This window comes from Canis lupus, chromosome 10 (assembly GCF_048164855.1).
Source record: "Canis lupus baileyi chromosome 10, mCanLup2.hap1, whole genome shotgun sequence".
Classification (NCBI taxonomy): Eukaryota; Metazoa; Chordata; class Mammalia; order Carnivora; family Canidae; genus Canis; species Canis lupus.
In genome coordinates this window covers 55810830-55830993 of record NC_132847.1, presented here as the reverse complement: position 1 = coordinate 55830993, position 20164 = coordinate 55810830, and the positions used below count along the sequence as shown (strand labels likewise).

General features: G+C 39.6%; 1 protein-coding gene across 10 annotated transcripts in view; it reads right to left on the bottom strand.

Moving 5' to 3' along the window:
• The window catches only part of FRMPD1 (FERM and PDZ domain containing 1), a 150991-nt gene that overhangs the window by 20181 nt on the left and 110646 nt on the right, over positions 1-20164 (bottom strand). For 8 of the 10 annotated variants that reach the window (XM_072841972.1, XM_072841974.1, XM_072841973.1 and 5 more), the window contains 5 exons: positions 13216-13373; positions 12254-12356; positions 9408-9453; positions 3223-3357; positions 1598-1705 (listed from right to left, as the gene is read on the bottom strand). In XM_072841972.1, coding sequence (XP_072698073.1) covers positions 1598-1705; positions 3223-3357; positions 9408-9453; positions 12254-12356; positions 13216-13373 — 550 coding nt within the window. Of the gene's footprint in view, positions 1-1597; positions 1706-3222; positions 3358-9407; positions 9454-12253; positions 12357-13215; positions 13374-20164 lie in introns of those variants that run through there. The other 2 variants (XM_072841980.1, XM_072841982.1) reach the window with 2 other exon arrangements.

The following is a 20164-nucleotide window of genomic DNA, read 5'->3' as shown; positions in this document are numbered from 1 at the left end:
GCAGAGTTTGGGTATAAAGCCCATTTGGATAGAGAAGCCTATCATCCGTTTCCAAAAAAACCTGACAGTCTGCTTTAGATGAGAATTTTGTATCTTCTAACTGTAAGGGCACTTGTATCTTTTAGGTAAGACTCATACTCATCACTCTCTATAATAAAAAAAAAAAAAAGTCTTTTTGTGAAAGAAAAGGGAGGTAAGTTCAGATCACAGTGCCGCTTCATAATCTGGGATGAGGGATTGCAAACTGCTGGCTCTGCTCTCATCTCACTTCTCTGGTTTTGGGTATTTAGAATGACCTTCATCTTTGGATTTCCCAAAGGCAAAATTTCTTCTTTGGGACTTTATTATTTGGGATATCCAAAAAATATGTCCACAACAGCATCACATAACTACCACCATTTACTTTTCTTTAAGGCTTCTTCCAATTTTTATCTATACCTGTAAATCGTTTTTAGAGAGTGGCAATAATAGAACATACACAATTTCTATCTTCATTTTTACTCAACACGTATTTCATACACTTTTTCCTAGAGGTTTAATGTTTGTAATTTTAATGGACTCATGATTTTCTATGGATTTGAAATATCAGAATTGATTTAACTACTCCTTGGCCCTAGACATTGAGCATTCTTTTCAAAGATTTTTTTCTATTTTATATGTCAGTACCATAGGTACTTTGAACACATGGATTTTTGCATTTAAATTATTTTATAGACTAAATTAATAGGAATGTGATCCTTGGGCCATTTTTTTATGGTACTCATTATGTTTTGTTTCCCCTCCCACACACAAAAACAGATGAAACCAAATTACAAAGCCACCAGTTAGTGCATGACTGTGGCTACTTCGTCAGCATCAGGCCTTACATTTTTTTCTTTATTTGTGCTTGGTTACTAAGTGTAAAGTGGCACTTCCTAATATTTTCCTTTGCATTTCTTTAACTGTTAGCAAAGTTAAGCATTTTGCAAATGTTAGCTTACTATTTGAATTCTTCTGGGGTCTTATCCTGCTTTCAGGGGAAAAGGTTAATAACCAATTTTATCAACTTTTACTCATTTTTTAAAAAGATTTATTTATTTATTTATTCATTTTATGTGGTCTCAGAGGTTAATTCTCTTAATTTCTCCAAGCCTCTGCTTCCTCTTATGTTAAAATATCCCCTTTCCAGGGTATCATGATGATGAAGGATTATGTACTGTACCCCAAAAGTTTAGGTTCATATAATAGAAGTTCAATACAAAATGGGTTCTGGGGTAGGGGGAAGCCAATCTTCATCACAACCATCACTATCAATATGGAAGCAACACTAAGTTCAAGGCCAAAATGAGAAATTAGCATTTGGAGCTTGTTGACATTTCATGGGTGAGAATTCAGTCACAGAATAAAAGAGAAACACCCAGTGTTTTTCTTCCTGGCTCTCCCTGTCCATGGTCAGCAGGTAACTTATTGAGGGTGCTCAGAGTCTTTAGCACACCTATTGCATTCCTTTGGTATCCTCTCTGTGCTGCAAGATTCCAGAATCTCAAAGAGGTAAGTACCAGGAGGCAGCTCCCCAGCTTCATGAAGAGTGATTTCAACCCCTTGACTAGTGACGTACCTGGCTGTGTCCACTGACAAGCACTTCTTCAGCAAAGTGCACCTTCACGGGGTTGGTCTTTAGCCTGGCTCTCTTCTCCTCAGTCAGGAAGGATGACTTGGGGACTCCCTGCAAAATATGAACATGACACATTTGAGATCAGGACTTTTGTAAAAGCCATTACACATCTTCTCACTTCTTAAAAACAAAAGTGATAAACCTGACAACTGTTGAGGACTCAATTAAAACCCACAGAGAAGGATAGTCCCACTAAAGATCTCTTCAGGAAATTTAGGAATCCCAACCCAGACAATGTTCTTATGTGTCTGAGGACAGTCGAGGATTCAATATGGTGGTAAATGGTTGTGTATGATGAAGCAAGAACTGGCTTGTGAACAAGAATACCCAAGTTCTGTTACTAAACAGTTGTGAAGTTGTAAGAACTACCTCAAACACAAATTCTTATGGAATAAGACCACATGTATATGTGTGTATGTGTGTGTGTGTGTGTGTGTGTGTGAACAAAATAACTCTGTGTGACATGACTTTGGCCAAGTTATCATTCCTCTGGGGCCTTTCATCTTCCTGTGTACAATGTGAGGATTGGATCTGAATACCTCTAGGGCTCCCTGAAGCTCTGACCCCTGAGATTGATCCTTGGCTCCTCTTTGCTCTTCTCCTCTTTTGGGTGGTACTTTCTTTCCCCAGAGGTAGAAAGAGTCATCACAGGTTGGTATGGGTATGTGATGAAGCCCCTGGCCTAGAATGTATCAGGTTAAATTGTGACCACAATAAACAGTAATTTGCATGATCTAGACCAACAGAATGTGATCTTCCTGGATGGAATTCTGATACATCATTCCCAGCATGGCATGCTACATTTCTTGGTCTGGATAGTCTGTTAGGCCAGCTGTGGAATGTTTACATACATTAAGAGTCTTAAGGTGGAGCTCTGGACCACATTTTGCATAGAGGACAGAAGAGAGATAGAACAACAATCAGAGAAACTACAGGAAATAATGCTCATAGCCTCAGATATCAACAGACCAATACCATTAAGTACATGAAGTGAAGAAGTGACCCTGAAATTTTAAGGCAAGATAAATTTGACCTTACAGTAACTAGAGCATTCATGTAACAGGTTCATGACTATGATGCAGTATCTCAAATATACAGTTTGCTTTTTAAAAATTTAGTAAAAAGAGAAGAGGAAATAGCGATGTCCCTGGGGAAAAAGTCTACCTGTGTGGTAATCCCTCAACTCCAGAAATTATTTAACCTTGATTTGCTTTCTTCTTCAAGTAGAATGATTTTCCAATCAGAAGATATAGAAGAAATAAAGGAAAAAAGAAAGTTGCTACCTCAAATTGGTGATAAGACTATCAGACTGCCTTGAATGAGTTCAAGACACCTATCCCAGTAAATCTAGGGGTCATATGTAACAGTTGGCATCACCCACAGAAGAGAAAAAGGAAGAAATATTAGAAGACTAAAGATGGTTAAGTGTCAAATTTCCCAGAAAATGAACATGGAAGATTAAGGAGAACACATATTGGTAAGCCTGTCATTTTTTCTTGGCAAAATTCAAGATAAGAGATGGTCAGGGAGTTTTAGTCATTGATCACTAATAACCAGTATGGAGTTACCAAGAATAAGTCAGAGTCAACCAAGTTCATTTTTCTTTTGAAGATGGGATTCCAGATTGGTAAGGCAGGGTCCTGTGGATATGGCAGTATTCCTTCATTCTTGCAAAGTGTTTGATAAGGTCTCCTATAATTCCCCTGTGGAGAAGGCCAGAGGCAGAGCCATTAGGAGGATTCAAAACGAGTTGATCTATGCTCAAAACTGTCCTAATATCTAACTAAGCAACTCAGGCTCCCTTTGGCTCAGTCTCCATTGATGATGTTTAGCAAGGCCTTGGATGAAGTCAGAGAAAGTGTACTTACCAAACCTGTGAATGACATAGAGCTACATGGTGTCATAGGCAGCAGAAGTTTGGGAGGAAAAGTAAAGGAACGGTATCTAAAGGAGCTGTGTGGAAAACTTGAGGAGCAGGGGTGGCTATGGGCCAGATGCCAAAAAATCACTAAGAACAAACATAAGAGGATATAAGAGGGCAGGGCTGTCAAGATTGAAGGGAACAGAGTAAAGTGAAGGGTCAAAGTGACAGGCGCAACCATCACTATGCTAAAGATTCAAAGGAATGACAAACCAGGGGCAGAACAGGGAGAGATGCAGAGAGAAAAAGAATCTGTGGCAGGAGTGTGGGCAGGGGGCAGGCAACCTCTATTTTCTCTCGCCATGGGGACAGCAACCCTGCAAGACTGAGGCCCAGAGCTGGATCAGACTAAAGAAAATCAACTAGCTGGGTAATGGAGGAAGTGGAGGAAGCGTGGGAAGAGGCAGATCCCTGACAGGAAGGGAGAATGAGTACAGCTGATGACTGTACAAATATTCCTTTCAGTTCTGGAATTCCCTGACAGCAAAATCTCAGCATGCCAGAACACTGGGCTGAAGCAACACGATTTGACAGGGATTAATGTGAAGTGTGGCACTGAGGATCCAAAAAACTCAATTGCACAGCATGGGATGGGGGCTTGGAAGCTATTCATTTGAAACCCAGCCTCTGTTTTTGGTTAACCACAAGTTTTACCCAAGCCAACAGCGTGACTGGGCCTACTAAAATCTTAACCCAATCTTAGGCGTCACTGGCAGTTTTGATGCATGTCAAAAGTGCACCCTCCATTCCCTGGGTACTCTCACCAGTTGACCCCAGGAGGAACTATATTCCTTTCAGGTGCCACCATTTGGAAAGTCCACTGTGGAACTGGAATCTGTCCAGAAAGCTATCAGAGAAGTGAGAATTCAGAGAAGCATCTTATGATGAAGAGTTGATGGAACAGTAGACAGCCTGGAGAAGAGAAGGCCACAACTCGAAATCTTTGCTAATCTATTTCACACAAGGTAGACTTGCCCTGACTAGCACTAGTCGGTGGGAGTCACAGGGAAGAAGGGCCTCTCTCACATTTGAAACCGCCTAGCTATGAAACTAGCTGCTTTGAGAAAGAATACACGCTCTGTCATAGAAATGCCCAATCCACAGGCACCACCACAGGTCTCACACTTTTACATCTGAATGGCAGCTTTGCTGCTATCTGTATGCCCTGGCATCTAAAACATGTTGTGAACCACTCACCTGAGCCATCTAATATGAAAAAGAGGCACTTCAAACAATATGAGCTCCCCATTATTCTAGGATATTTAGATTCTCCCTGGGTTCTAAATTAATTCATCAGAGAGTAGCAGACCTGAGCTGATAAAAATTTTCTCAGTGCATATTTTTACTGAACTAAGACTTTAAAGTGCATCAAAAGGGACAAGTTAAAAAGTTCTATATCTTTTTTTTACATTGGCCCTGGACTGGCCAGTGTCATTTTATAAAGACAGCAGGGTTGGGGTGCCTGGGTAGCTAAATTGGCTAAGCATCCGACTCTTGATTTTGGTTCAGATCATGATCTGAGGGTCATGATGGGCTCTGTGCTGGGTGTGGAGCCTGCTTAAGATTCTCTCTCCCTCTCCTTCTGCCCCTCCCCCTTAAAAATAAAAAATAAATAAAAAAAGACAGCAGAGTTTAAGGAGGTATACTAGCATAATCCTAATGACTGTGGGTTCTGAAATCTGACTACCTGGAAAATTACCCAGCTCCACTGATTTCTGCGTATGAGACTATGAGCATGTGAGGCCACAGTGTCCTTATCTGCAAAAGGGGGATATTTGTTATCCTGTACGATTTTCTTTTGGTGAAGATTTAATAAGACATTAAATATTGGTATTAATATAACAATACCAATATTAATACCAATATATTATAAATCATTAATATAAATACAGCTCTGCACCAATATATATTTATTTTTCCCCATAAAATTCTATGTCCTACAGAAGTAGTAATTACTATTCCAACTTTGGATTTTTACTTTTTTAAAGATTTTTTTTATTTTTAAGTAATATCTACACCCAACGTGGGGCTCAAACTCGTAACCCTGAGATCAAGAGTCACGTGCTCCACTGACTGAACCAGCCAGGTACCCTCCTCCACCAACTTTGGATTTTATCCTTCATAATTAATTTCAAGCCATTTGAGAAGCCTAAGAATCTGCTATGGCAAAGATGAACATCCTTACTAAAGCAAGACATATGTGATCATTTGTATAATTCCTAATAGACAGGAATTCTAATTCCTAACAGAGGCCTGAGTGAGCTGGACAATATTCAGAGCATTTCTCAGGACATGGACCAATATAAGCTTTCCCTGCAGGACCTCCAGAGCACAACATTTGCATCCTCTTCTGCTTGGGAGCCTCAGGGGAAACTCAGGAGTTGTAATTTTCCTCCCCCTATATTTTTCATTTTTAAAAGGATGCAACCACCTGGGTGGATCAGTGGGCTAAGCATCTGCCTTTGGCTCAGATCATGATCCTAGGGTGCTGGGATTAAGCCCTGTATCAGGTTCCCAGCTCAGCTGGGGGTCTGCTTCCCTCTGTCCCTCTGCCCCCCCACCCTGTTCATACTCTCTCTCAAATAATAACTAAATAAAATCTTAGAAAAAAATAAAAGAATGCAACCATAAGCTGTTTTCCTCTTATTTACTTAACAAGTGTTCTTGGGATCCCTGGGTGGCACAGCGGTTTGGCGCCTGCCTTTGGCCCGGGGCGCGATCCTGGAGACCCGGTATCGAATCCCATGTCGGGCTCCCTGCATGGAGCCTGCTTCTCCCTCTGCCTGTGTCTCTGCCTCTCTGTCTCTCTCTGTGTGGCTATCATGAATAAATAAATAAAATCTTTAAAAAAAAAAAAACAAGTGTTCTCTTTTGTTTTCATTTCTTGAAAACAGCAGGGGGAAAAAAACACCTAATTAAGATTAAGATGTTCTCCATTGAGATGCTAATCAGCTAAATAAAAAGAATCTCTTACCACCTGCACAACCATTTATACTGATTAGCTTTCAGTATACTGTTTTTTGTATATTGATTTCACATTATTTCATAGACAAATTCTGTTTAGAAGAATCTCTGTTTATTTGTTCATAAAACCATTTGGTCTGTCATATTTATGGCAAATATCTTAATACTATTTAGGTGTTTTTTCCCCTATTCTATTTCCAGGAAATAAAAACAAAAAACAGTATTTTTCAAAAATGAGAAGAGACAATTTCTTTGCTTTTTGGTGTTGTAAAGTTTTTGAACCATAGAAATTTAATTTTTCCACATAATCAAATAGCTGTTTGTTCATTGTGCTTCCTCCCACTCCCTAGTTAGGAATTCCTTCTATAACCTATGACCACACAGGCACTCATCTATATTGTCTACATTTTTATGTTTTTCTATATTTAATTATTATTACATCAAATGGTGTGATGAGACTTTATCTTTTTTCAAATACTTAAAGAAATGTCCTAGTATGATTTTGTGAGTAATCATCTTTTCTTCCAGTGACTTGAGATGCGATATTTTTCACATACTAAATTCTTATCTCAGTACCTATTCTAGGACTTTCTATTTGATTACACTGTCATGTCCAACCATTTTGTCAATATCATATTGTTTTAATTATTTTAGCTTTATTAGTTTTAAAATCTATTACACCAAAGTCATCCTTATTACTCTTACATTTTAAATTTTTTTAATTTAAATTATTTTTTAATTTTTTAACTTTTATTAAAGGTTTTATTCATTTATTCATGTGACACACACACACACACACACACACACACACACACACACACACACACAGAGATAGAGAGGCAGAGACACAGGCAGAAGGAGAAGCAGGCTCCATGCAGGGAGCCCGATGCAGGACTAGAGCCCGGGTCTCCAGATCACGTCGTGGGCTGAAGGCGGCGCTAAACCGCTGAGCCCCCCCCCCCCGCTCCCCCCCCCGCCGCGCCCCGGGCTGTCCAAATGTTTTTACTTTTAAAGATTTATTTTTTTTGAGAGAGAAAGAGAGAGCAGTGTGAGGGGGTGGGGGGAGAGGGAGAGACAGACTCCTCAAGCAAATTCTCCCACTGAGCAAAGAGCATTGACACAGGGATCATGACGTGAGCTGAAATTGAAATCAAGACTCAGCCCCTTCACTGACTGAGCCACCCAGGCACCCCATTACTCTCCTTTTTTAATAAAGATTTTCTTGGTAAGCCTCACTTCGATAAACTTTGCCAAAATCCAAATGCAAGTCCTATCAGGAGTTTGAATTTGGATTCAGAATATACATTAATATGAGAATAACCAATGTATTCATAACAGTCTTCCCATCAAAGAACATGGTATATTTCTTTTTGTATTAAAAAAAATTTTTTACATCCTATCTTTCATAATATTCTACTTTCCTTCACATAGGGTCCACCTATTTCTTTTCCGTGAAGATTTCCTTTTTTATTTTTTCCCTTAGAGAACTGACTCTGGGATTTATTTATCAACTTTATAACTTTTGTTTTCCAAAGCATCACTTAGATTTTAATTTTTATCATTTTCTCTTTTGCTTTATGTTTTATAGTCTTTTCTTCCAACTTCTTGCACTGAATATTCTCTTGACCTATTTCCTTATTAAATAATAAAATCACCTAAGGCTATACATTTTACTCTGAGTATAGCTTCAACTGCACATAAATTTTAAAAAGCACACTTCTAATTTTAAATTTTCTTCTAACTAGTCTATATAGTGGTAGTTTTGCTTTTCTTTCTTTTTTTTTTTTTTTTTTTTTTTAGTTTTGCTTTTCTATCTGACTCTATCTTTACTTGGGAGATTACATTCTTATTTCCAAATGTCTGGACAGTTTTAATTAAGTTTTTGGTTATTAGCTTCTATTTCATTATATTCTGGAAAAGAGATTTATATAGTTTCTTTTTTTAAGATTTTATTTATTCATGAGAGACACACAGAGAGAGGCAGAGACATAGGCAGAGGGAGAAGCAGGCTCCCTACAGGGAGCCCAATGAGAGACTCAATCCCTGGACCCCAGGATCATGACCTGAGCCAAAGGCAGATGCTTAACCACTGAGCCACCCAGGTACCTCTATATAGTTTCTTATTTGGGGAATTTATTGAATTTTTTTTGATAGAGTGGTATGTGGTCAATAGATTAGATTATCAAATGCATCACTGAAATTCTCCATACCCCTATTTATTTTTTTATCTTTATGTGGCTAAAGCTAAGAGGTATGTATTAAAGTCTCCAAATGAGAATTTTCTGTCAACTCTTCCTCCTTGATAGTTCTTTCTGTTAGGACTTAATTATACACTTTTCTCTGTATCACAGATAAAGGGCTCATTGGTCTGTGGCATTTAGGACTGTCATTTCCTACCAGCACATTGTTTAAGCCACACCTTGCCCTGTGATGAACCCCAGGGCTGACAGGACACTTTCACATCCAACATCTCACTTGGTCTTCACAGTAACCCATTAGACAAGACAATTACTGTCATCATCACTGTTTTACAAAAAATGAAAACTGAAAGTTAATGACTTCCCCAAAGTCCTAACCCACAAACTTATCTTAAAACTTGTAGTTTGGTGCTTTTGTTATCATCCCACTCTGCTTAATCCTAGATCTGTCTCCTTAGCTGGACCACAAATTCTGGAAGCCTGGACCAATCCATGCCTGTTTCCTCCACAGCACTGATGCATCAGCCGTCTTCAGGCTACATTGACTGCCTGCCCACCCACTGCTTGTCTGCTGTCCCCTCTGACATTTGCCTTCCCTGTTTATTCTATGAGGGGGTATGGAGTCTTGGGTCCGAAAAAGGTAAAACTAACAGGACATAGAAAGATTTACCGATGTGCAGCGAACAACTGTGATTGAAAGAGGGTCTTCAGCTTCCCTGAAAAAAAACAAAACAAAACAAAACAGAATAAAGATAACATTTCATCACTTTGGATGATGTGTGTGTGTGTGGGGGGGTCAAGGTCAAAAAGAGCAGCAGAATTACAAAGCAGCCTCTTTTGCTTCAGCTTCTTTGGCTCAGCAACATTGAGAAAGACGTAGAGGAAAGCAGTGTTCTGCAGAGGAGCTGACACTGTCCTAGAGTGCCCCTCCCACCTTGAGAGAATCTTCAGATCCCTGCCTCTACCATCTAATCTATACCTCCAGGCACTTAAGTCACTTAGATTTAATTTAGTCTTTATGATGGGGAACTCATGCAGTTGGCATGACCACTAGCTAGGTTAATGTCCAAAAAAAAATTCTTTAAGAGAAAACACAGTAATAACACAGATAACTTACATTGCTGTTTCAGACAACTGAGGCTAAACATTTCACTAAATTGAATAAATGAATATAGATAACATTTATCAGGTAAAAACCAACCAGTTTGTGTATCAAGATACTAGATATTTCTGTCTTGTTATTATCTTTTAGATTCCCAAAGTGATAAAAATCAAACAGATGTCTGCCAAACTTCCATTTTGTATTAGAGAACAGAACTGAAAAATCAATCTATATTTCCTTTTTCTTTGCCCTTGCTACATTGAGAAGCTGTCTGCAAATAATTTCATTTGACTTCTTGCAATATGAACATTTAGGCCGATTGCTGCTGGTGTGTTGCTTCCTCAAATGGAAAAAAAAATCAACTTGTGGTTTCTAAGTGTCTGGGGATTGCCTCTTTTCCATTTTGTATAAGAACAGGCCTTTCCTAAGATAATCTACAACAAACCAAGCTCTAAATGCTCTCAAAAGAACATTTAGGTCCCACAATATCTGGAGGGATTAGAAAGGTTTTGTTGCACCATGTTTTGCTTGGACTTAGCCCTTTATAGGCGGCAATGGCACCGGAACTAAGCTAAAACATAAAAAACAAAAAAACGGCCCTCTCATATGCAGTGTAGGATAGAGACCACAGCACATGGCACACAACAAGTAGCATCCCAGCTAAGAAGTCCTCAATGGCTTGACCTTCCAGACGGAGACTAACACCTGAATTTGCTGTGTGGGCATGCGACACCCTTCACCATGTGGGCCTCACTTCCCAGAACGTCACCTCTAGTCATCTGGTGCTTCAGGCAAGCTGAGCCCTCAGCATCTCCCCATACCCCACCTGGTAATTCCTGCTTAGCACTTCTTCACCTGGATTTTCTACCTTTGTGCACCAAATTCGTCCCAGCACTAAAAGTACAGTTGAAGTGCTTCTGGACTCCTCTGTTTTGTCAAACCCAACTGCCTCACAAGTTGGAGGAATTTGTAGCATTTATAGCCCCTTTTGTCTGCTCCTCTTAATGCATGGTCTGCCCTCAACCTCACAGGGATGTGCATAGGTCACTTCTGCTCAACCAGCCTGAAGGTGTGTGGAGAATGCAGTCCCTCTGCCCCACAGAGCTTCTTGCCCATTGAAGGTGCTCAGTAAGCAGGTTGGGTTCAGTGTTACCCAAACACCCAAATTCCAGTGTACTGCTTTTAAGTTGAGAATAATTTTTGCATATTAGAGTTTGATCTCGCCTGTCAGAAATACTAGTATCACTGAAAACCTAAAATTAATTTGCTGGCATTGATTATCTTTGAGAAAATCACACAATAATCAGGAAAGCAAACATCATGATTTCCACCGCCATTACTTCATTTCGTAGAAATGAAATGACCAAGTCCCATCCCAGCTGTCCCACCCACTCAACTTATTCTCCAGCAATCCAGAAGCAATACTGGGCTTGGTTGAAAGGATTCTGTTCTCCACACGTTGATGGAGTCTCTGTAAATCTTAAACTGGGTGTATGTATCTCCCTGCAGTGAGACTGTGTACCTCCTGAGGGTGAAGACTGCCTCCTCCTGCATTTTCATTTTGTCATACTCTTTGTTAGTTACCTATTATTCAGTGTGTACTGTCCATGAGATGCTCTCAGAAATGAAAACCAACCCCAAATCACTTACAAAAAAGGCATAATAAGCATCTTCAAGTTGGTTTTCCTGTAACTCTAAGTTCTCATTTCTCTTTATTTATATAAAAGTCATCAAAACAGTGTTGAGTGACCAATGTGGAAGACAAAGTCTGTTAGGTTAGAGTGAGTCTGTTAGCCCTCTTCACACCTACCTGCCTATCCATTGACATTCCTGTCTTAAAACCAGGGTCAATAACTGTTGGTGCTAACTCTCTTGGCTCATGGTCACTGTGTGCCAGCTCCTAGGAAGATCACAGTCTAGACAGAAAACGAGGTGCTTACACAGGTCACAATGCCACCAGGGAGAAGTTGGCTGCTGCCATATCAATGAAACTACATATCTGCCCAGCAGGCTGTGTATGCAAGGGCATTTAAGAGCTATCAGAAGAGTTGAAGAAAGAGCTAACAGATTCAGCATCAGTTTAGTCCAATCTTTGGCATATGTTACAACAATCCTAGAAATCCTTACCAGGTAAAGCCCATGTATTATTCATAACTACAACCCCTGCAGTACCCAGTCCAGTGTCTAGCATAACAGGAGGTTGAGAAATATAGCACCCTAGTGCCTCTTCATCCCTTCTCTAGGTAGATGAAAGAAAACACACAGTGACCAAGATGGAATTCTCAAATTCCACGTTAAAGGAGCCTGGACCCTACCTACTAAAACCACAGGAGATCAATTATGTCATTCCTGTCACCCGTCTTTGCTCTGTGATAATCTGTGTGACTCTTCAGATAATGGAAGCAATTTAGTACCTCAGTATATTGACTGCTCGTTCACAGGAAAGGCTTTCCGCAGGCTCGTCATTCATTTGGAGGATCTGATCACCAGGAAAAAGCTTGCCGTGAGCAGAGCCTCCTGTTGGACAAAGAAGAAGTAATTGGTCTTCAGGCCAGGAGGACCCAGACCTCATGGGTCACAGCAGCATAACTGAATGGCAGGTTGATTCAGTCCCCAGGGCAGTAGCTCACCCCCCTCTTCACTCCCCTGGCCAGCCTGGGGCTCCCGTGGATCTATTTCCTGTTTACAAAACATGGATAATGTACCTACTATCCATCACCCTCAGAGGATATTAGGAGACTGTCCTAGGGAAGAAAATTAGTGGAAATCCCCTGAATCAAAAGACCTGGCCAGTGAATCTACTACATTCATCTCTAAAGAACTGTGTGTGTGTGTGTGTGTGCGTGTGTGTAAATTGAAATTAGTTTTTAACTAGTTCCAGATCTAACATCAATACATAGCTGATGTATGAAAACAAACACTAGACATTTCCAGCCTGCTCTTCTTCACCCTGATAGAGCCTGTATTTTACAAAGACTCAAGTGAAAACAAATCAATAATTTCTATTACTCGCTGGCCAGAAACTTTCCCCAGCGTGGAGCATGTAGGGTTTCAGAGAGGAGGGCCAGCTGATCCAAATACTGTCACTGCCCTGAGACTGGCCAGGGAGCCATGGGTGGGCAAAAGCCTGGTTGAGGCTAGCAGGAGCCTGGGGTTCAGATCGGCAAGTGCACTTGGGGCTTCCTCCCTCTCTGCACCAAAGGAAGGTACAAAGCTCTAGACAGAATTAGGTCAGAATTAGATATGCCCTATCTAACCTCCTGGGATGGCATTTTCAAAATTATATTCTAGGACAGAGAGATGGGAAGAGATCCAGGGCTGTTTCTCCCCACCCTGAGAGGCCAAAATCCTTTCTTGTTTCCCAGTCAGCCCCTACCTGCTGTGACGGCCACCACTGTGAGGGGAAGGCTCTCAGAAATGTGAAATCCATAGTCCTGGAGGAGGGCATCTTTGTCTATTTTTACTGTGTGTTTCACAGGGGTGATGGTCTGGATTGGAATCCCTGCGGGCCCATCAGCTGCAGCAACTTTAGCCCTGGAAGAGAAGAAGTAATATAAAAAAGAAACAGAGGAGATTCTAGGTAATGGTCACAAACCAGGACAGCCCTAGGCATCCTGGTGGAGAAAGATGCAGAGCAGAGCACAGCTCAACTCTCCTCTTGACAGAGATAAGGCACAAATACCAGTAGATTAAAACATCCAGTAGAATGTAGCACCATGATAGAAAACAGAAGTATTGAAGTGCTATGGGCACTCAGAGAAGGGGGAGAGCAGTTCTAAGTTTGTGGGGTAGGGGATAAGGAATCAAGGAAAACATTCGCTACCTGGAAGAGGGGGCATTTGAGCTGCACCTTGAGAGATATCGAGGGCATATCTATACATCCCAGATCCAGGCATACAGAAGATATTCACCAGCCACTACTGAATGGATGGATGCATGGATGCATGGATGCATGGGTGCATGGATGAACAGCCAGCCATCAGGCAGGAGGCAGTGCTTCAGCAGAGGTACAGAAGAGGAAAAACAGGGACCATAAACAGGAACGAGGAATGTATCAGTTTGGATGCATAATGCTAATTCCATAGATGGATTGTTTCTTTGGTGATTTTTTTTCTTTTTTGCTTTAAGATGAATTTCACTTCCATTTCAACTTGGTAACTGTGAGGATTCCAATATGAAATCCCAGATAGTGAAGGTTCTCTCTATAATGATCTTTAAAAACATACATGTTCCCTATAAATCTAAAAGCAGGTAGGTTGAAAGTTGTATTTTCTCTCTCTCAAAACTACAATGCCAGTCATGAGCTATTTTCTCATTTGTCTGTAGCAAATGATTTTTCCCTCCTACAAGTCAGTGGTCCTTTCTGAGAAAGGTCAAATGGGGATGGGATGTGGTGTTTATTGTCATAATAAATAACAGACTGTGGAGGAATAACAGCACCCACGGGGCTCTGCATTTAAGCCCTATCATTTATTCTCATCCATTTAACAAATACTGTCAGGAACTCTGCCTAATGCAACAGGACCTCACTTATCTGAAAATCACCTGTCATTGATAATGACCTCCAATTTCAACAAGAATTGGGAAAGATAAAAAACTGCTCCATGGAGTCCAAATGCATGTGACAAACTCAAGTACAAAACCTCATGTACATTATCCATCAAGGAGTTCCTCACACCTCAGCTTAGAGCTGATGTAGGCTATTTGAACAGATGATGATCTGACTCCCCAGCTCAGAAGCAAAGAGGATTTCATCTATGCAAGCACATGCGTCATACTAAGAAGCGTCAGCAAATAGACCTCCTGAGAGGAAAGAAACAGAAAACTGAAAATGTGTAGTGAAAAAAGCTCATAGCCATTACTGATTTAAAAAAAAACACAAAACTTTAAAGCTATAAAAGGGCCTTTCCAAATAATAATATCCTATACCAAGTGTTAAAAATCACATTTACACTCTTTAAAAAAAAAAAAAAACAACAACAGGAAAGATACTCTAGACACTACTTCTATTGAATATAGAGAAAATGCACATAATAGTTATCAGAGAAGGAAAAACAGTAAGACACATAATAAACACAGGAAATGGAAAAGTACCACTTGTTTTTAAATAAATGATGATATTACAACTAGAAAATGATCAACAAAGAGGCCTGCTGGTGCTAAAAAAGTAAGGTTAGTGGAGTTGCAGTATACAAACAAAAAACACAGCCTCAAAAAGTACTCGGTAACTCACTGAAACAGATTAGTTGAATGTGTATTAGGTGCTAGGCATTCTTTTTTCTTTTTAAGAATTTATTTATTTATTTAAAAGATTTTATTTATTTACTTGAGAGAGAGAGAGAGAGAGTGCGCGCACACAAGCAGGGGGAAGCAGCAGGCAGAGGGAGAGGGAGAAACAGATTCTCCACTGAGCAGAGAAACTGATACAGGGCTTGATCCTAGGACCCTGGGATCATGACCTGAGGTGAAGGCAGATGCTCAACTGACTAAGCCACTCAGGCACCCCTAAGATTTTATTTTTAAGTAATCTCTACACCCAACATAGAGCTTGAACCCACAATTCCAAGATCAAGAGTTGCATACTCCACTGACAGCCAGCCAGACACACCTAGGTGCTAAGTATTCTTAATAAGATGACGCACTCACTCTTTCTCTCAAAAATAAATAAACAAATCTTTAAAAGGGGGTGCCTAGGTGTCACAGTCAGTTGAATGTCTGACTCTTGGTTTCAACTCAGGGTGTTGTGAGATCCAGCCCTGCACTGGGCTCCACACTCAGTGTAGAGTCTGCTTGAGATTCTTTCCCCCTCTCCCTCTGCCCCCTTCTACTCATATGTGAGCTCTCTCTCTCTCTCTCAAATAAGTAAGTAAATAAATCTTAATGAATTGATGCAATAAAGGAATAACAAGTAATTGGGCTAAAGTTATGTTGGATTCCTGATTGGGAAAGACCAAATCTTAAAAAATAAAAATATAGAGTTCTAATCAAAAATATAGATTTAATACGTCAGTCAAAAATTCTTCCAGAATTTAAAAAAAACTTGATAAATTGAAGACAGCAATAGTAGCAGTAACAATGAGAATAATCATAAATAACATTTATTAAGCAATAACTATGTATTAGGGAGTGACCCAACTTATTTTCATAGTTCATTCACTTAACCCTCCTAACAAACTTATGAGGGAGATACAATGATTATCCCTATTTTATAGATAAGGATACTGAATCTTCCTTCAAGGGACTTTTGCTTAAAATCATGCAGCTGGAAATGGGCCCCTTTCTTCAAAGTTTCTGTGGCACAGCTTCTCAGACAGTGCTGGCTAAGTGGAATTTAATGCAAGCCACATATGTAAATGTGAGTTTTCTAACAGCCACATGAGAGAAGGAAAAAGAAACAGGTGAAATTAACTTTTACAATATATTTTTTAAATTTAATTTACAATATATTTTTATTTAATTCAATATATCCAAAATGCTATCATTTCATCATGTAGCCAATTAAAAAATTGGTATTTTGCACTCTTTTTTATATTAAGTCCTCAAAATCCAGTGTGATCTAAATCATATTTAGAGAACATTCAGTTTGGACACTATATTTTCACCAGAAATACTCAGACTTCATAAAATTTACAGCTTAAAAGTAAATTTTCATGCCCGAGTTATTCCAAACATACCTAAAATTTTCCAATAACTGAATTACCAGCCTTTGAATTTAAATTAATACATTTAAATAAAATGAAATATTCAGTCCCTTAATAACATATAAATAAATGCATATAACTTTTAAAACTTAGATAACAGGATAGGGGCACCTTGATGGCTCAGTCGGTTAAGCATCTGACTTTGGCTCAGGTCGAGATTTCAGGGTTCTGGGATTAAGTTCCGCATTGGGGGAGGGGGCGGTTTCCCACTCAGCAGGGAGTCTGCTTGTCTCTCTCTCTCTCAAGGAAAAAAGTAAGCCATAAAAGCTTATAATTTCTCCCTCATACACACAAAAATTAACTCCTGATGGATCATAGACCTCAATGTAAGAGCTAACATTATACTACTCTTAAGAGAAAATAAGGAGTAAATCTTTGTGACCTTGATATGATACCAAAAGCACAAGTAGTAACAAAAACACAGATACATTGAACTTCATCAAAATTAAAAATTCTTATGCTTCAAAGGACACAATTAAGGGGCACCTGGGTGACTCAGTCAGTTGAGCATCCAATTCTTGATTTTGGCTTAGCTCATGATCTTGGGATGCTGAAATCCAGTCCCATATCCAGCTCAGAGCTCAGGGCTGAGTCTGCTTGTGAATCTCTCTCTCCCTTTCTCTCTGCCCTTCCCCTGGCTCATGCTCTCTTTGTCTCTTTCTATCAACTCAATCAATCAATCAATCAATATTATTTTTTTAAGATTTTATTTATTCATGAAAGGCAGAGAGAGAGAGAGAGAGAGAGAGAGAGAGGCAGAGACACAGGCAGAGGGAGAAGCAGGCTCCCTGCAGGGAGCCCGATGTGGGACTCAATCCCAGGACTCCAGGATCATGCCCTGGGCCAAAGGCAGGTGCTAAACCGCTCAGCCACCCAGGGATCCCTAAATCTTTAAAAAAGGGATACAATTAAGAAAGTGAAAAACCCACAGAATGGGAAAAAAACATTTGTAAATCATGTATCTGATAACTGGAGCTAGAATATAAAGAATTCTTTTTTTTTTAATTTTTATTTATTTATGATAGTCACACACACACACAGAGAGAGAGAGAGAGAGAGAGGCAGAGACATAGGCAGAGGGAGAAGCAGGCTCCATGCACCAGGAGCCCGATGTGGGATTCGATCTCGGGTCTCCAGGATCGCGCCCTGGGCCAAAGGCAGGCGCTAAACCGCTGCGCCACCCAGGGATCCCTAAAGAATTCTTATAAAAGAAAAATACCTCAATTAAAAAGTGGGCAAACATTTATGTGGACATTTCTACAATGAAGATACACCAACAACCAGTAAGTACATGAGAAGATGCTCAACATCATTAGCCATTATGAAAATGCAAATCAAAACCACAATGAGATACCACTTTATACCTACTGGGATGACCACAATCAGAAAGATAGGTCAAGCATTGACAACTATGTGGAGAAAAAGCAACCTTGATACCACCTGGCAGTTCCTCAAAAGACTAAATGCTAAATACCATATGACCCAGCAATGCCATTTCTACATATATCCCTAAGAGAAATGAAAACATATGTCCACATAAACTCACACACAAATGTTCATAGCAACAATATTCATAATAGCCCCAAAGTGGAAACAGCTCAGATGTACATCAACTGATGAAATGACGGGATCCCTGGGTGGCGCAGCTGTTTGGCGCCTGCCTTTGGCCCAGGGCACGATCCTGGAGACCCGGGATCGAATCCCACATCAGGCTCCCGGTGCATGGAGCCTGCTTCTCCCTCTGCCTATGTCTCTGCCTCTCTCTCTCTCTCTGTGTGACTATCATAAATAAATAAAAAATTTAAAAAAACAACTGATGAAATGACAAAGAAAATATTTCACTGCAGAATATTATTCGGCAACGAAAAGGAATGAAATATGAATGCATGGCTATAATATGGATACACTTGGAACACATTCTGCTAAGTGAAAAAAGCCAGCCACAAAAAAACACATACCATGTGACTCCACTTATGGGATATGTTCAGAAGAGGCAAATCTATAGAGACAAAGTAGTGGTTGCCTACGGCTGAAAGCAAGAGAATTCTGGAAAGAAATGGGGAATGACTGCCAATAGATATGGAGTTTTTTTAGGGTGAAAAAAATCTTCCAAAATGGATCGTGAGTACACTAAAAACCAATGATTGTATGCTTTAAGTAAGTGAGTTGTATGGTATGTAAATTGTATCTCAGTAAAACTGTTGAAAATAAGGTAAATCAGTTTAGTTTTTAAAAAGATTTTATTTATTTGAGAGAGAGAAAGTAAGACCATGAGCAGGGGGAGGGGCAGAGGCAGAGGGAGAGACAAGTAGACTCCTTGTTGAGCTTGGAGCCTGACACAGGGCATGATCCCAGGACCCCAACATCATGACCTGAGCCAAAGTCCAATGCTTAACCGACTTAGCCATCCAGGCGCCCCAAGATAAATCAGTTTAAAAAAATAAAATTCTGGGGGAAAATGTTGTGATACAAATATATAAAAAATGGGCATAAATACATGGAGTAAAATACCGATTTTCACATGCTCAAAGCAAGTGAACTGACAACTTGCACATGAAGAAATAAAGCTGGTAAATAACATGAAAAATGTTATTAAAGAAGTACAATTGAAAGGGCTACAGAGTGCTATTACATGTCAAGTAAAGCACCAAATATAAATAAAAATATTAAAGCCCAATATGTGCGGGCCCTGGGATTTAAGGCTGACCTATCAATTGGCTATTCAATCTCTCTAGAAAATAATCAGGGAAATTGTAACATGAATTTAAAATGTGATCATTTTCTTTGACCTTCTGCTACTATTCAGACCGCCATTTCTCAAAGTGATAACCCCAAACAAAAACACAAATTATCTTACTAGATTATGAGTTCCTAAAAGACAAGGGTAGTATCTATTTATCTCTGTGTTCCCCAGGCCTGGCAAAGTCCTAGAATAGAATATGAACTCAAAATACCCTGCTTCTTAAATATTCAAAAATATTTATCACAACTTCATTTAGAATAGTGAAAAAAACTCAAAATAACTCAACAGAAGATGGACTTAGTAAAGAATTACTCCAAGACTCTACATCAATGAAATATCACAAGCCTCAGAACTTTAGACATACATGGAGACATAGCTTAGAACATACCCACTCAGAGCATCCTCTAAACTACAGTTCAGATTTACTTCCTAAGAAGAGCTTGGATTATTCTAGACCTAAATTCTCTGAGTGCTGAGTGAAGATCCTTTGCCCACAAGGAAGCATTTGTACTTATTAGATGAATGAATACCTGAGCAAAATACTGTATATAGAAATCATGAAACAAAACAGTACCTCAAATGATTGGCAAAGGTAAAAATGTATATATAACCATTAAAAAATAGCAGACAACTTGAATGGAAGTAACAAGAGTTCAATATTTGTCATTTTCCTTTGTTTGCTTAATTGGCTACACAGCTCAGCCCTATGAGGAATTAGGACTCATCTTCTCCATGTCCCAGAGCTCAGCAAATGGTATCATGAAAACTCCTGGGAATCATCCTTGATTATACCCCACTCTCATCCCTACTATCTGATCAGTCACAACACCAAAAGATCTCTAAAAATGTCCATTTCTATCTCCTCAGCCACCATTCAATTT